Source organism: Centrocercus urophasianus, unplaced genomic scaffold (genome assembly GCF_019232065.1).
Source record: "Centrocercus urophasianus isolate 14NV4802_14NV808 unplaced genomic scaffold, USGS_Curo_1.0 seq_10, whole genome shotgun sequence".
Lineage (NCBI taxonomy): Eukaryota > Metazoa > Chordata > Aves > Galliformes > Phasianidae > Centrocercus > Centrocercus urophasianus.
This window is the reverse complement of record NW_024884142.1, coordinates 97,855,173-97,872,175: the sequence shown is the minus strand read 5'-3', so window position 1 is coordinate 97,872,175 and position 17,003 is coordinate 97,855,173. Positions and strand designations below refer to the sequence as shown.

The following is a 17,003-nucleotide window of genomic DNA, read 5'->3' as shown; positions in this document are numbered from 1 at the left end:
TCCAATTCGGGGTAGCTGTGTAAATCATCATAAATTAGGCATTGATAAGTGAGTGAAACAAATCGACTGTAAGGCCAATGTGTTCAAAAAAAGGTGTTTAAAATCAGCTCTTAAGTATATATTAAGACATCTAAATGAATGACCTGATTTTCAGAAGTGCTGAGCGCTCAGCAGCTACCAATGAAATGTTTTTACTTCACCCTTGGGCTATGATTAGGCCTGGAAAATTTCAGCCTGAAAAATTTCAATTATGGGTAAGTGAAAAAGAGCCTTTTTAAATAGAAGAGTTTCAACACCCCCAAATGTAGCTGTGCCTCTGCATGCCAGCTATGGAGATAACATTTTTCTCTCCCTTGATTGGGATGATATCTATGGAAACAAATAGCACAGGCTAAATGGTGTGGTTTGGTTTTTGTTTTCAATCACCAGCATCCAACCAAACTCCTCTTCTCTTAGCACCCTCCAGAATGGAGGGTTTGAATTGAACGTGATGCAATTTTTTTTCTCTTTTTTAATTTCACCAATCCGTAGCATTGTGTCTTCAGACCATAAACTACTGAGGAGATATTTCTGCTCTAACATTCCCTGTGCAGGCAGCCGCAACAGCTGACACTAATCTCCTTAGCTGGTTTATTTAAATCCTACTTATTTTTAAATATTAGCTGACCTGAAGCCATCCAGCTGTGCTCCCATCAGCCTGATGGGAGCACCTATTCCTCCCATCCTCTCCCTCCTACCTTCAGCTTCTCCTGGGAAGGGTCCAATCAAGGCAGCCTGGATTTTCTCAGCTTTTTCCTTTCCCAGTGCTCTGTGCAGCAGGCCCTGCCATGCAGCAGGGTGCCCACGGTTATCAGACCAGCTGGGCCTGGTCTCTCTCTTGTGGGCAGAAGGTGAGGTCAGAGGAGATGTCCTTCCTGCAGCTCGAAGCAGGAGCGAGTGGGAGCGATGTACCTTGAACCCCACCTGTGGAGATGAACCGCTCCATCACCTGAACACTTGGGAAAATTGCTCTACAGGTTGTTGCTCCTAAAAAGGTCTGTTTTACCAAGGCCGTATAAACTCGGGCTCAAATAAATCTAATCTGTCATAAAGATAGATTAAAATGAAATCTTAGTGGATATAAAAATAACATTTTAAAGTCAAAGCTCAAGAATATCTCCCTCACTTCTTATAAATCACAGTTTTATAGTACTTCATTTTAACACATTTTCTTCGGTTTATGAGGCAAAAGAATGCCCTAATCATGCGGCAGCCTCCATGCACACCATTACCTGTAATTTTAGACGCCTGCTTGATTTCTTTCACTCTGGAAATATTCCAGTCATTTTTCACAGTATCATGCTTAAAAAATAAAATGCACTGAACCTGTTTCTTTCATAATGGCCAGCTTTCTCCCTCTTTAATCTTCTTACCGCTCCCTAAAATGTGGTGATTTATCTGTGCTGTGCGCAGGACCCAGGTGTGTTGCACATTAGAAACGACTCAGTAAATAAGCTGTACAGAGAGTAGCTGGGGAAGTGAATTTTAAGAGATCATTAAAACCGTTTAACATTCAGATCTTACCGTTTTTCCTCTTCTGAGCATTTGCAAAATTTTCTTTGAGCAGTGTTGCTTTGTACAGTAAAAAAAATACAAACTATGAATGACAAGGAAAAGCATTGGGTTTCATGCAGTATTTAGGCAAAATAGCGTCTGATTATTGGCAGGAAGGGTAGGATTGCTAGTTTATTGCAAGCTACACCATTTTCTTGGAGTTGAATTCAACATAGAGTTGGTATATTGGAACGGAGTGTACTAGATGTGATGAGAATGTGACCTACTTCAAGTTCAGATATGTTCTCCATTGGTTTTGAAGGTTGGGTTTAATTCCCAAGTCCGTTTAGCCACGCAACCCCACAGTACAACTGTTTGTATACAAGGGAGAAGTGCAGAGCAGGCTGGGGCAGCGTGTGTGCTCCTGATGTGGACACCTTCACTGTAGCCACTGTATAAATACAGCTTTGATGAAATCAGAGGGTCACTCCTTGAACAAGCACTCTGGTACTTTATGTGCAGTCAGTGAAAGTGGCTAATCTTTGATTCATTTATGTCAGCAAATGTCATGTTCGTTCTGTTCTCGTGTGAGCAATGATGACATTAGGAACAAGCTACAGTGTCGTATGAGGAACACCGATTGCTTTCAGTCCTGGTTGGCAGAATACTAACCCTTACAGCTCTGATGTGTCAATACCCAAAGCAAATGGTGCCCAGCATCTGTTATCGAAAGATCTGTAAGCATACCTTGTTGTGAAATCATATCCTGACTTGGATTCCCTACTACAACTTGACAGATGAGTAGCTGTGTTAGGAGACAACTGACGTTGCTTTATGCTATTTAAAAATCAGACTTAGTTCCCCAGGCATTTGGTGATGGATGAAGGCTGTGGGGATGTCCAGAGCATATGCAGACCTGGAATCATTTAGGACTATCATCCTGGCTTATGCCCAGTTCTGTATGGCTCTAAAGGGCTAAGTCAGCATAGAGGACCAGCTGTTCCAGAGGAATACCTCTACCCTACTGATGTCTTGGAGATAGAAAGTTGTATATGCTCAGCATTAGTGGGATTCCCACCACTGCTTGCCAACTGAAATGGATGCTGCGCTCCTGTTTCATATCCAATTTGGGAGCAGCTTTTATTTACCTGCACATTTAGTTTTATGTTTTTATTCGTGCCTGGCTGAGATTTTCTTCATAAATCTGGATTTCTTCCTTCGCCTTGTTTTATTCTTGTAAATCCTAAAAGTAAATCCATCTTAGGGCCTTTGGGCTTGAATGTTTGATCTAGTATTAGCATTTGAAAAGAAGAAATCTTTGATACGATCTTGACCTTAAAGATTTTGAAGCTCAGAATCTACATGCTAATGCAAGGGCCGATCTCTGCTGCTGAGGTAGGAACAGGAGGCTTCATTTCAGAGAGGCAGCAACTCCTGTTCGTGTTCTGCTCTTTTCAGAAGCACGCTTGACAAAAAAATAATATGGGCAAAATGAATGTTTTGTATTGCCTGGAATAATTTTGAATCCTGTGCAACTAAATTGCTTTCTCGAACCCTGGAACAATTAGAAAACTGTTTAAATCCAAAACGAAAGCTTACCACCAACTTACAGCCTCCTAAGAATAAAATGCATGCAGACAGGTGTGGGAACATCTGAAGATGTGTCCAATGGCATAGGTGGTCTCTGGCTGAGTGCAGTGACATAGGGTGGAAATGCAGGGAGCTCCTCATGCTGCCCAGTGAGTATAGTTTGCCATGAGCTACACGATGCTTCCCAACAAACAACAGTGATTGGGGAACTTGTATCTGTGAAGCACAGGGCTCCTTAAGCTCCATTTGTTATTATTGACCAAAGCGTGTAATTGTTCCTCTGATGCTGTGGATTGATTTTTGCATGAAATTGGAGCCATTCCTCATTCTGGGAGAAAAGGTGGCACCTGTGGACTGAGGTTAAAGGCACAGGTCTGGCAGTATGAAGTACTGTGCAATCAATGTAAGATGAAATAATTTTAAGGACCTTGTGGGACAGACAGCTGTGCATCCCTCCCACCCAAAGCAGGTAATATCACACTTAGTTATCACTTTTGGCTATTGGGAGGGCCCTGGCTGGGGCGCTTAAGACAGGAGACTTCTGATTCCAGCTTTGTCAGCACACTACCATTTACAAACATTCAAATAAATGATTATAGTAATTCTGAATATGAACTGCGAATGCTGCAGACTTTGACTTGCTAGTTATCCTGAAGACTTTGTCAAAGGCATCAGTGAAACCAGAATGTCAATGGGTTTAAAGTTTGTCCTAGACGTTGACAAACTCCCTTCAGATTTTTAGTGCCATTCTCACGGAAAACCAAGAGGTCCTTCAACTCATTTATTGACTTGCAATTTGATGAGATTCTAATTGATTTTTGCTCTAATTCAGGCTGGTACAGTAATCCCTTGCAACTCACAGCACACTGGGACATTCTAGTATGAAAGTCCAGCACAGTTGATAGCAGTAAGGAGCATTTTAAGTCCACAATAGGGTGAAAAAAATGTGCAGCAAGAGCAAATTTTAGCAACTTGTACATCAGTGAGATATTCTACTTTCAAACTTGGATTTATAAACTTATTGTCATGCCATGAAAGAGGTAGGAAGCTGTGCAGGTAATTAAATATTTGCCTTGGGGGATTATTTGCAGTTAATTAAAGGCACACACTTTCAGTGCATACCTTTTCTACAGATTATTAAATTTGGATCAGATGTTAACAACCCAGCTTTCCCACTTACCCATTGGAGATTTTTCTTGGCAAGTTTCAGGAACAGAGTTTTACCAGAGCATCCTTTGGTGTTACATATTGTAAGATTCTTTCTGCTGCATTATAGAAAGAGACGATCTAGAAATAGAGCCATAACAAGCCTGTCATTGAGTAACTTACTGTCATACGCTGTAGATCTTTGCACTTCATACATCACTAAGGAGTGGCTGTTGTCACAAAATGTTGTTTGACACAACAGAAATAATGTACTGTGTTTATGAGGACCACAGATAGCTTAGGGATTGGATTTATAATGTCTAGTTTAAAGCTTACTGTGCCACTGGTTCAGGATTTGGCTTCGGGCAGTTCATTTTGTTGGACTTCCCAGAAGCAAAAGGAGTTTTGGCCACGGCAGTGATCTTGGGAATTCTGTCATTTGGTGCAATGAGGCTGGGATTTGCACTGGGATTTAAGACTCAATGTTTGTCAACCTTGTGGAAATCCAACCTTGAAAAGTACTGACATTGTTCTGAAGAGAAAAGAAGTCTATTTATCAAGTAGGTGGTTCATTTTGTTTCTCATAGTGTCTTTGTGACACCCAGTTCATAGAAGTCTTGGTTGTACTTCTCATTTTCAGCAACTCTTTTTTTAAAAGTTTTTTTGTTTTGTTTTATTTTGTTTTCTGCAGGCCAGAAGCTACTCAGTAAGTGGACAGATTCTGAAATCAATTTGAATAATTGAGACCCATGAGAACGTATTTGCAGTGTACAGGGCTGTGGTTAAACAGCTAGAAATGCTGCCTGAGTATCAAAATGCCAAGTACAAATCTCAGGCTGCCAGTGTCTGAGGCAAGAAACAGACTTTTCCAGCCTAAAACCACTGCAGTACATGTGATTGTGTGTTTGCTGTTTCCTCAGACTCTCTGAAAGTCTCCAAAGGCACGAGGGAGAGTGACCCAGCACATCCTGTGGGGTGTGAACAAGATCAAGCCCAAGGTAAAGTTGTCTCTGAAAATTCCTGAAAATACAGGTAATAAACCAGTTGGGAACCTTGATTCTTCCATTTCCAGGCTCCACTGGGTTTTAGCCTGACCTCTGTTGTCTTGGGAAAGCGCTTCCAGCTAGCAGTGTTTCTATGCCAGATCAAGTTTGTGCAGCAATTTCTGGCACTGCTGGCAAAGACGCACATCTCCAAATGCACGGGTTTATAACCACATTGATCCAGAGTGCATAGCATCATTGTTATTGCCTCTTTTTTTTTTTCTTTTTTTCTTTTTCCCTCTGTCATTGTTGTTCTAAAAGCCTGTGGGATTATTCTGTTCCTTCTGATAAGCTGACTGTCAAGCACGGGTGCTTTGCAGCAGCTCCTGTGAGAAACAGTTTGCTGAGGCTGAGCTATGAAAGAATAAAAAAAAAAATTGATTCAGGATCAGTTTTGACCAGGCATTTAACATACTTAACGCTTGAAGCTTAGTAAGTGGTCTTTTCACATATGAAATAATTCTAATGTTGTTCATTTAATAGAAGAAAGCAGTGTGTGGCTGAAGAGTACCATGCTGCCTGTTAGATTCGTGCTGTGCCTGCTGAACCTGCATTGCATGTGCACAGCCCTCGTGCTGATGTCATTTTCAATTTGTCACGTTAACAGGACAACAGGAGGATGCTGTGGAGGAGGAGATGAAAACCGGGGCAGATTCCCAAAGCTCCTGCATGGAAATAGAAGGTACTGCATATGCATAAAGCTAGTTAATGCTCAGATATTACCAATAGCATTTAAATTCCCTTTCCTTCTCAATACCTACTAAAGCTAAACTGTGGAGCTAAATAGTCTTATGGAATCATACAATCATTAAGATTGGAAAAGACCGCTGGATCATCTATCGTACACCCATCCCCAGAAACCCACTGTGCCCCCTGCCCACGTCCCTCAGTGCCACCTCCCCACGGCTCTGGGACACCTTCAGGTGACCCCACTGCTCCCAGGGCAACTGTGCCACTGCCTCACCGCTCTTTGGGGGAGGAAATTATTCCTCACAGCCAACCTGAACTTCCCCTGGCTCAATGCGAGGCCATCCCCTCTCATCCTAACACTGCTACATGGGAGCAGAGGCCAACTCTCAGCTTGCCACAACCTCCTTTCAGGTTGTTGCAGAAAGCAATGAAATCTCCCCTGAGCCTCCCCTTCTCCAGACTAGACAAACCCAGAGCAGGGCAGTAGCTATGGCTTCTCTGTGAGAAAGGCTGAGTTGTTAATGACTGCCATTTTTAGACAGAGAAATGAAAACAGCGTTTCCTGTTCCTCATGACAAGCACTTAGTCCTGTGCATTTGGAGCACAGCACACTCTGACCCCAGTCCAACAAAGAGCTTGGGTATGTGTGTCTCTGGGTTGGTGATGAGTCCTGGTAAAGGCCCATAACTGAAGTCAGGAACGTGGGGCTTTCTGTACTAAATCCCAGAAAGCTCAGCATGTTAGAGGATCAAGGCCTTGCTCTCAAATGCAGCCCCCTGCATTTCTCCAAGATGGTTATTGTGTCTGTCCTCCTGGGGGGAATGATCCTTTTCCAGTGTTTTTAATGATAATCTCTCTAGTATCTGTTAATCCTTTTATGCAGTGTCAGTTCTGAAAAGCCATAGTGTTCATCTTTTTATCAAATTTATTCAGAGCCATTGTTGAACCAAGGAGACACAACAGAAGAAGAGAAACCTTTGATTCCCAGAGCAGAGGAAAAAGAAAAAGAAGGAGGAGGAGTACAAGAAGAAGAAGGAGGTAAGTCTACTAATAAAATAGAATGAGGTAGAGAATTCTGCTAGGCTCACATTCTCCTTTCTGTTGTGAGAAAACATGGAAATAGCACATAAAAGAAATTTCTTATAAAAAGATATTTCTTCCTTATCTTTGGGTGTTGTGTTGGTGTGTTAGACTTGCACTCAAATAGGAAAGTAAGTGCAAGAAAGTGCATAGTCAGATTCCAAAGTGACTTTAAGCACGCTTCATGTTGTTGGCTTTCTGTATTAATGTGCCCAAGGCTGATTAAACAACCCGTTTACGTCCATTTAAGTACTCTCTTGATCATGTTCACTAGAAGCATCGAGAGTATTTACAACAAATGGGCACAAAATGATTTGTGAGACCATTAATAGAGATGTAGCTAGTAATTAACTAAAACTAGTAATTCTAATAAGGAAACCAATATCTGGAGCGGAAGTACAAGGTCTTGCTGAAGCAGTCATTTTTTTTCTGAGGGTAAAGCATTTAAATCCTTACTAATGCCTTTGTAAAGAAACTTGGAAGTTTAATTTTCTGTGTTGGATACTCTTCTGGGAGCCCATTTATAACACACACATGGTTATATAAAAAAGAACACATTATGGAAGTAATTCTAATTGTAAAGTAACTGCAAGTTGATAATTATACAGTCGCCTTCTGTAAAGCATGGAGATGAATTTTACAGTTCCAAATTAAAACCCAGCCATGATTTTTAGTGAAAATTCAAGTCAATACTAACACTGTTGTCCTAATTATGAACTTCTTTTCCCAGCCACATTGACACCAGCTTAATTGCAAACCTGTGTTAGTTTTATTGACGCTTTTCTTTACTGCAAACTCAGGTTAATAGAACCTCTTTGTTCACGTACAGCTGAGGAGCATTTCTGCTGCTTTTTTTTATTGCCAATCCAAGTTGAGACTAATCACATTTCTTTATTATCAGTCATGCTAATAGTATTGGTTTTGTGTTGTATTACTGATGGTGAAAACAGAATTCGTGTAATTCTTACTTCAGATCCAGGTAAATGGTGTTGCTCTACTTCAATTACAAATCCAGGTTATATAATACAAGCTCACTCTGATTGCAAATACCAAAGTCATTATGTTAATTTCCTCCTAATAGAAATTATTTACATTTTATTTTATGTCTCATCAAAAGCAAGTTGGACAAAATGTACTTTCATTATTTGTGCATTTCCTTCTCTTTAATACTTTACTGTCCCCTACAGCTAGATACTGTCATTTAGTTCTCAGTGGAGAGCTTGTATTTCACCATCTGTTCTACCTAGTATTAAAATATGCAACATTAAAGAAAAGGAGGTAATGTCAGAAAAGGGTTGTTCTTGGCACTTTTCCTTTTCCTACCCTTGATTTAAAAGGCTCAAGTGCTAAGTAAGTAAAAGGCTCTTTCCAGACATTGTGGAACATGTTCCTCTACGCGGGCTCAGATATTGCTCCTGAATAAGATGTGTCTGATCCAAAGCTTACTGAATTTCATAGAAAGACTCATTGATTTAAACTCCATAGTAAGAGGGGATGCTGTGCTGAGTCTGTGTGCAGGGTAGTACCACTTTTAAGTCATGGTATAGATACTTTCTTTAGCTTTTTCTGAGCGCGCTGTCTTGGGATCAGGGAAAATAAATTGATGCTTTTTCCTTTTGTGTGAGGAAAAGGAAATTAAGACTTTTCCTTGCAAGTCCTTTTCTCTTATGGGTGTAAGAATGTGTAGGGTACCTTCAGAGCTGGTGGTGTTAGTTGCTTTCCATGTCAGTGGGCACACACTCAGCCATGGGAGGTTTGAAAGTCCACCATGATGCAAAATGGATCTGGACAAAAAGATGAAAAAACAGAAAATCAGCTGAAATTCAAACTGGTAAAACAATGCATATTCCCCAAGGAGAGTCTCCTCTTAATGGGAAGAGATTATGGGGCGTAAACCAGGGATGTACTATGTATCACTATTTCATGTAACCCTTTTTGCATGAACTAATTCAGTTAAATTGTTTTCCAGCAGCATCCACGGTGCATTTGACGTACAATAAAACAGCATTTTTTTTGCCTGAGAACACTTGGAAAAGGGCTAAAGTGGGACTGCAGTTCCCATCAAATAGAAATCCAGTCATAAAACTGGATCATAAGTGTCACAACGGTGGTTTTGATCAGTATTAGACCTGTGTGCCTCGCTGCATGTAGCAGCTACTGGACTATCAGCTACCTGATCTCTCTGTTCTACATCTGGTATTTGCTTTTTGTGTTACCAAGCTAATCCCAGCTTGTGAGGGGTGGCACAGAACTGCCTCTCCCCTCTCTCTGATTCACTGTTAGCCACTGGATAAATGGGAGCCATCTGTGACCTGTGCTGTCTCCAGAACTGGAGCTATGGAAGCCACTAACTGACCAGCAAAGTTCAAGGTCCCCTTTCCAACCCTAAGCTAGATTTCTGCTTAGTTACTGGTAGGGGCTTTGAAGCTAGCTGGAATTTTTTGTCAGTTATCCTTGGAAAGTTTGCCTTGAAAAAATGTCTGTTTCTTGATGGTTTAGCGGTGTGTGTCATTTTTCACAAGCTGTAGGTACGCCTCCAATTTAACTGTGCTCATTTTAATACCAGCTGATGTGTATAGTAGGGGATTTGAGTGCTTGCAGTGTCCTTTTTCTGTAGCTGGTGTGGCTTCACAGCTCCATAGTGTGTATTACCAAGGAGGCGTGAATCCTGTTCTGGGGCACGGGAGCCCAGAGGACTGGAGAATCAAAGTCTTTGCAATTTCACCACTCTTTCCTATTGCCAGAAATATGAAACAAGCCAGATTACCCTGAAGAATGTAACAATGTGAAGCAGTGTGTGTTTCATAAAAACCTGGTGTGGCTTTTTCCAAGATCAGTAATAAAATACAGTGTGTGCCAATTATTCCCTTTTTCCTACTGTAACTTGAAGTTATATATTATTAGGGAGCACCTGAAAAAAAAAAACAAAAAGGACAAGCTAAGATGCCTTTTTTTTTTTTTTTAATATTATTTTCCAACTACTTTAATGCGCCCATTCTAGTTCACAAAAGAATAATGAAAATCTGTGTTTGTTATAAGATTAGGGAATATTCACAAATCCCTTTATTAAAAAGCAGGATAAGTGGTGATCACTGACCTATTTTCTGACTAGGGAGGTGTACATGTTTTTCATATGCCACTTGGCTGCCCCTTTATCCGTATGCATAGAAATAGTCTTGTTACGTTGTAATGACCGTGCATTCAGTTTCAAACAGATCAGTCTTTCTACAGGACAGCATACAGCATGTGTGAATACACAGGCATGTCCTACTCTAAGCCTGCTGTCCCCCCCATCATTTTCATTTCCATCTTCTTTCTGTCTTCCTACATAAAGTCATTGGATGTGATAGTTTCTCTCACTCGTCATCTGCTGAAGTTGCTGAACTCTTTGGAGGACAGGTTTTCCATCAGAGAATAATAACAGAAATAGCCATTAATTTTATTAATTTTCTTCTCTGTGATTAGGCTAAAGCGTTTCGTCTTATTGTGCTGCTTCTAACATTATTTGAACTTGACTTGGGATTTCTCTCCACCAGTTTCACCTGTCACTGTGTTCTGAGCACAAAGCACAGCTCCTGGTTTCAAGAAAGTCTTGACAGCTTCATTCTGATCACTGGAGCTGTGTAAGAGATGGTGGGCAAAAGGAAAGGGATGGAATCATTCTGCCACTCCTACATAGCTGTTGTGGCACCTCTGCTGAACCTGTGGCTGGGTGATGGTCTTTCTGGGAAAATAATAGGTTTATTTTCCTTTGGACAAGTCCAGAAGTGCAGGAACAGGTTCTTGGTCAAGTACTATCAAGGAACAAACTACTGTAATGAGAAACTACAGAAAGGGTATTGAAGCATCCAGGGATTTAGCTTACAAGCAAGACCCAGCCTGTTCAACTGGTATTTCTCTGTAGTTGCATCCTGGCCTGTTTGAATGCCACGTTTAAAGAATTATAATAACCATCACACATGAGCTGTGTGATGTTGAAGGATGCTTGTGAATGGACTGTAGGGATTTATTTCTTTCAAATCATTTGCAGTATACATGATTTCCTCTGATGCCAGACTTTTGGTCACTGCCTATTTAAAGTTTGAATTCTGCCTGATTTCCATCCTAGCTGAACCCAGTTTTACTCAAGAATCTTCATCGTGAGAGCGGATGTTACTCTGTAGTTGTCAAGTCATCCATTCTTTGCTTTTAAGGTTTTAAGGGCGTTCATATACCAAAATAGATTATTTCAAAGCATAATCTTGGAGAGATTTAAATATTCCAAAGCTTTGAAAAGAACTCTTCATTTTTTGCAGTTTCATTCTCAGGCATTTGTGATTTGTTGCTGCAGTGGTTGCGTTGGTACAGCTGTAAATATAGTCAAAAGAATTATTTTCTCTGATATGGCATTGTAGTTACAGAGAAACAAGGTACTTCTGGAGGAAGATCTTTCATGACAAATCTGACATCTTTATTCTTGAGTCATGGCAATTGTAACTGCATTTATTTTTTTAACTGAACTTCTCACTTGCAAGTGCAGATGGGTCAGACGTCTTAGGGAAGAAAAGAGATTTAACAAATCTTCTGTACGCATCTTTAGAAGAGATGTTTTCTTTTTGTTTGGGAAGAAAAGCAAACAAATACGTGTGGGAGCATTGTGGCTTCTGAAGAGCTAGTTCAGAGGCTCCAACTCCTTTTATTCAATTCCTCCCCCCCAGAATAGGAGTAAAGTATCCTAATTCAGATACAACATGTTTGGTCTTTGATAACAACCCATGCTGGATGGATCGGATGACATTTTATGGGCTGTTGCAGAATAGTCTTGCCATAAATTTGGAATGTATTTTAACAATATGCTTCCAACATGTATTGATATTTTGCAGAGAAAAATAAAGGTGCACCTCTGGGCCTTTTGCAGAGAAATGCTGGCTGTTCTGTGGAAATAGAAACTTGGAAATTGGTTTTTAAACTCAGATGTCCACAGCCGAGCTAAAGAGATGGATTGTTGCTGGAATTAGCTGGAAGCACTCAGTAACCAGATTATGACTAGAAAGCCAAAAAAGTGCCTTCATCCAAGTGCTTTCAGGTTTAAGAAGTCTCCCTTTAAAAGCCTTTATTTTCTGGAGAATTTCACAGAACTCGGGTGAGCTTTACAATTGAAATGTCAACCAGACGAGGAGCTTTGGCACCCACATTCTGCTCGTCAGCCTCCTGTGGTCCATCCGTATTGGTCCAAGGGCAGTTCCATTTGTAGCTCCAGTGAAAAGCACTTCTGCCACAGATACAATGATTTCAAAGTGGCAAAAAGTGTATTCAGGTTACTTTTATGGCAAGTAGATGTTGCAAAGGACAGGAAAATCTTTTAGGCTGGCAAAAGCTAACTGTTGATAAGGGAGGAACGCCACAGTTTTTTTCAAGTTCAAAACAATATGTTGTTTTTATTGAATGCATGTAAAATATTTTACATGGATCCAGGTTTGGGGTGGTTTTGTTTGAAAGCCTCTGAGCAGAGGTGAGGTGATGTGCCTGTGGGTGGCTGTGTGTGAGCATTTTCTGTGCACCGCTGGAAGAAGATGCGGCTTGTGGAAGAGGAGTGGATTTTTGGACCCAGGGCCCATGGTTATATCTGTGGTAGCTTTGGCAGTGCCAGACTGGGAGGTTTCCAGGCTCTCATACTGGCAAAGGTTAGGTGCTCTCAGCAGGTGCTTCACTGATGCAGCCCAGAAGGCCAACTGCGTCTTGGTCTGCATCAACAGACGGGTGGCAGCAGGGAGAAGGTGGGGGTTGTCCCCTCTGCTCTGCCTTCATGAGCCCCACTGGATTGCTGTGTCCAGGCCTGGGGACCCTAGAATAAGAGGGAAGTGGAGCTGTTGGAGCAGGTCTAGAGATGGGCACAAATGATCAGAGGGCTGGAGCACCTTTCCTGTGAAAAAAGGCTGAGGGATCTGGGTTTGTTCAGCATGGAAAGGAGAAGGCTGATGGGAGACCTCACTGCAGCCTTCCAGGACTTGAGAGGATAGGGCCCTGCACAGCCTGAGCCGGTGGGGGGCAGCCAGCCCATGGCAGGGGTTGATGCTGGTGGGCTTTAAGGTCTAACTCAAGCCATTCTGTGATGACGGAGGACCAGCAAGCTTAACAGGAGGAAGTCTCACTTGCAGGCTATCATGACCAGCCGTGTGCAGCAACAGGAGTGAGGAGGTGCTGGGATTTTTGTTTTCTACAGACCACCTGGTGCAGCAGCAGAGTCGTGCCACATCAGTGCACGGTGCCCAAAACGATGTTCCTTCCCTGCTCGTGGAGGGTGCAGGCCCCCGCCAACCTTCCCTAAGGGTGCTGTGTGGGTTGTACTGAGCAACGCTGTGCATGAGCAGGATGGGTGGTTATTATACTGTCAGCAGTCTGCTCCAGATATTGATTTCAATCTCCTTGGGGGGAAAGAAGTCATTTTTTTTTTTCCTGCCACAGAAGGAATCTGTTTCTTTTCATTACTCTCCATATATCAGATTCTAGCCTGAGTGTATGTAAAGAACAGGTGGTGCAAGATCAATTCTAAGTTTTAATTATTTTTCATCTCTTCCAGTGACAAACGATATATTTTTTTCTGCATTGTTTTCTAAGAGAAAGTGGAAAATGTAAGGAATTCTCAGCTTAAGCATTTCACCTGCCGTCACAGTCATTTTATGTTATCAGGCTTGATGGTGGAGTATAAGACAAAAAGGCAAAAGAAAGGGAAAAAGATACAAGAAAATGGACTGCTTCAACAATAATAGTGTTTAAGGTTTATTGCGTGTATCTGATTGCTTTCTTCGTCATCAGAATAGAGATATTATTATGAATTGTCAATTTTTATTTCATTTAAAAATATCATCTCTTGTTCCCTTTGAAAGTGTTGGCAATGTGGCCTTTGTTTAGTTTAATTAACTCACGTTACAGTACTGCATTGAAATACATTCTGCGTTCAATCTAATAATACTTTTTAGAACTCTCTTCTACATACAAAAAATAATTTAAAAAAAAAAACAAACAACAAAAAGATTAAATCCTCTGAGAAGCTGGAGGAGAAAAGGGATATTTTTAATGACGTATTTTAAAGTGCCATTTACATTTTTATTTTCCAGTGGTAGGAACGCCAAAATAATATAAAGCCATAAAATCCCACCGAAAAGCAGATGCTATGAAGTCATTCAAAGTCCTCATATGTTTACAATATTATTACATGATGTTACATGTTTTGTACTTCTGAGCTACAAGGCTTAAAGAGCTTTAAGATGCTGATAATGCCCTTTTAGCATATGAAAACTGGAACGATAATGGAATTCATATTTCATGTGGTGCTCAAGTCTACCAGTCTTTGGTTCTAATTCAAATCTCCTGAGAAGCAGAGGTTCTTTATGCAAATGAAACACGTATCTTTCAAATCATATCAAATAGCAAGGAAAGGAATCGAGGGAGAGATTTTGACATCCTAGAAACTTCTTCCTGTAGCATAATTGAAAAAAGAGAGCTCGCTGACCAAAGGCTGCAGTTTTACAGATGGCATCGTAGTTAATAATGTATCTGGAAATCAGGTTTAGCACCTTCAGAGAAATGGCACCATTGTTTTCAGCATACTGTGCAGCTCCCGAGGTTTCTGTTTGAGCAGCGGGCTTCGTTCCCATTTGCGACAGTAAGACTTCTGGTTTTAAATCAGAATAGATCCATCAAACCTTTTCAGTCTGATTCATTTTGGACTCTCCCCTCCTTTAATAAACCTTGTCTAGGGTGGGGTGTGCACAGATCCTGCTGAACTGGCTCTGGAAATTCTGTGCTCCCCCATGCTTTACGTTATATATGATGTGCAGCATGCATAAGATGCGCCTCTGCCCAGGTTGTGCTGTGTTACAGCTCTTTCATACGTGCAAGTGGCCACACACACTTCAGACAGAGAAAGAAACTGCATTTACCAATGATTGTCATGAAGCACAATGAGCGGAGTGGGACTGTAGCAGTGTGAACTAAAAACCAGCAGCGGGGGTAGGGGAGATGGTTTGGGAGTTTTGCTTATTTAGGGATCAGAACAGGAATGAACTCAAAGAAAGCAGTGTATGTTGTGGGATTTACTTTGTGGGTGTGGATGTATGTTTCCCTTCTCTGTTAGGAACTTTGTCACTGCGGTTGTGCCTAGCAGTGTGGGTGAGCAGTTTACCATGCTCTCCTATCAGAATGATGGCATTTAGCCACTGTTCATGCTAACAGGTCTGTCAGGATGCCATCTTTCTGGTTCAGCTCTGCTCTGGTTTCTCTGCTGCTCAGCCCCACGGTTTTGGCCCTGCCAGGAGCTGTTGTGCTGTGGCTTCTCAGATGCCCTTGCTCCTGGTGCTTGGAGAGGAAGTCTGGTGTGCACAAGGAGGGTCTGGCACTCAAGCAGAGGGAAGAAACATCTCCAAGTTGTTCAGTGGGGCACGACCCCAGCTGAGAGTAAATCTGCCTTTCACCATTACAGATCCTGAGCAGGAAAAATCCCACCTGATCTCATTCAGATCTTCAAAGCATTATCCTTTCCTCGTACCTATAGATATTTTCTTCCTTTTATCTGCCTGTGAGCCGTAACTTCCTGGCAGCGGGTTTTCTGTGCCCTCACCTTTTCCTAGTGCAGATGGCAGGTGAGTGTTCTCAAGCAGATTTTGCCATCTGGAATAGCTTTCCTGTGCTCAGTTGGCTTTCATCACGTTTTACTGCCAGACAAGTGTTCTGAGGTCACTGCTGGCGTACCCAGCCCACAGCGTTAGCCCCAGGCTGCGACTGTTTCTGGTCACTGTAAGTTGTCTGCCAGGGAGGAAGCTAGCATTTCATCTCACCTCCTCCATCTCTGTGGCTGCATCTTTGTATTAATTGCGCTGTAGTGATATCTTAACACTGGTGCAGTACTGCAGCTCTTTGGGACTTCCTGTTACTTAACAGAAAGTTCAGCTTGTCCTTTGTGGGCTCTTCCATGAGCTCTGAAAGTCCTTTCTCATGTGTTATGTGTACAATCGAGTCTTAATCTGCAATTAAACTGGTACAGCAGAGGTGTTCTGAATGACGCATTTTGGGTTGTATGGGCAACAGCAAAAGCATCTGTTTTCTGCTTGAGAGGTCCAGGAGAAATACAGAGCATGGAATAGCGTGGTCTTTTACTTTCCCTTGCGTTTACTGGGGTGCTTAAATGATTCCATAATTGACTAACACTGTTATTTCCTCAGACATTGATTTTTCTCCCGGATCCAGGCTTTCCTTGTGATTTCTATCCTAAGTTCTAAAATCCATAGCATTCCTCAGCTGACAAATTTCTGCCACGAAACAGTCCTTGTTATTGTTTCACTGGTGAGAGATCCTTAGCCCAAGACGTCAGGGCATGCAATCCTTTTGTCTCGTTATTCCTTTTGTGGTTTTGCAGCCTTATTTGTTTGTTTTTTTCTCAATCACTAGTGTGAAGGGCAAAGCTCTGCCTGTAATCATCGGTACCACAGAGGCCAAAAACTCCTTTCTTCATTTACAGCATCCTGTCAAAAAACACTCAATACCTTCATTTACTTGACAGCCCTTGAAAGACGGCATATTTACACGTTCAGCATCTTCTCTGTGGAGGAAATAAGCAGTCGCTTACAGGCTATGCTGTTCTCACCTGGACTGAAAATCAGTTAAACCGCATTCTGGATTCCGAGGAGGAAAAAGTCAATAATCTTTTTTCAGTGCCCCCTGGTTACATCTAACAGTGGTATATAGTTAGAGGGTCAGCCTAGCAAAGTCGCTGTCTCGGTGGCTGGAGAAAATTGAGCGCCCCGCTTTGTTGCTAAATCCTATCGTGGTTACAAGGTATTTCATCAGTTAAAACACACTCTCTGGGTGTGTTTGTGTGGTCTGTCAGCCTGAAATGTAGCACGAAAACATCAAATGGGCACAAATGGAGATACCTCAGGTGCT

At 41.7% G+C, this 17,003-nt stretch overlaps 1 protein-coding gene and 1 long non-coding RNA gene across 9 annotated transcripts in view; one reads left to right on the top strand and one right to left on the bottom strand.

Annotated features, from left to right (window-relative positions):
- Positions 1 to 17,003, bottom strand: part of LOC122156201 — a 60,160-nt gene that overhangs the window by 1,336 nt on the left and 41,821 nt on the right. For all 6 annotated transcript variants that reach the window (XR_006167409.1, XR_006167406.1, XR_006167405.1 and 3 more), the window contains 3 exons: positions 8,775 to 8,866; positions 4,304 to 4,410; positions 738 to 963 (listed from right to left, as the gene is read on the bottom strand). This is a non-coding gene — a long non-coding RNA (uncharacterized LOC122156201). The remainder of the gene's footprint in view (positions 1 to 737; positions 964 to 4,303; positions 4,411 to 8,774; positions 8,867 to 17,003) is intronic.
- The window catches only part of MACROD2 (mono-ADP ribosylhydrolase 2), an 839,235-nt gene that overhangs the window by 788,815 nt on the left and 33,417 nt on the right, over positions 1 to 17,003 (top strand). For all 3 annotated transcript variants that reach the window (XM_042810749.1, XM_042810757.1, XM_042810741.1), the window contains exons 14-16: positions 5,190 to 5,267; positions 5,920 to 5,994; positions 6,936 to 7,040. In XM_042810749.1, coding sequence (XP_042666683.1) covers positions 5,190 to 5,267; positions 5,920 to 5,994; positions 6,936 to 7,040 — 258 coding nt within the window. The remainder of the gene's footprint in view (positions 1 to 5,189; positions 5,268 to 5,919; positions 5,995 to 6,935; positions 7,041 to 17,003) is intronic.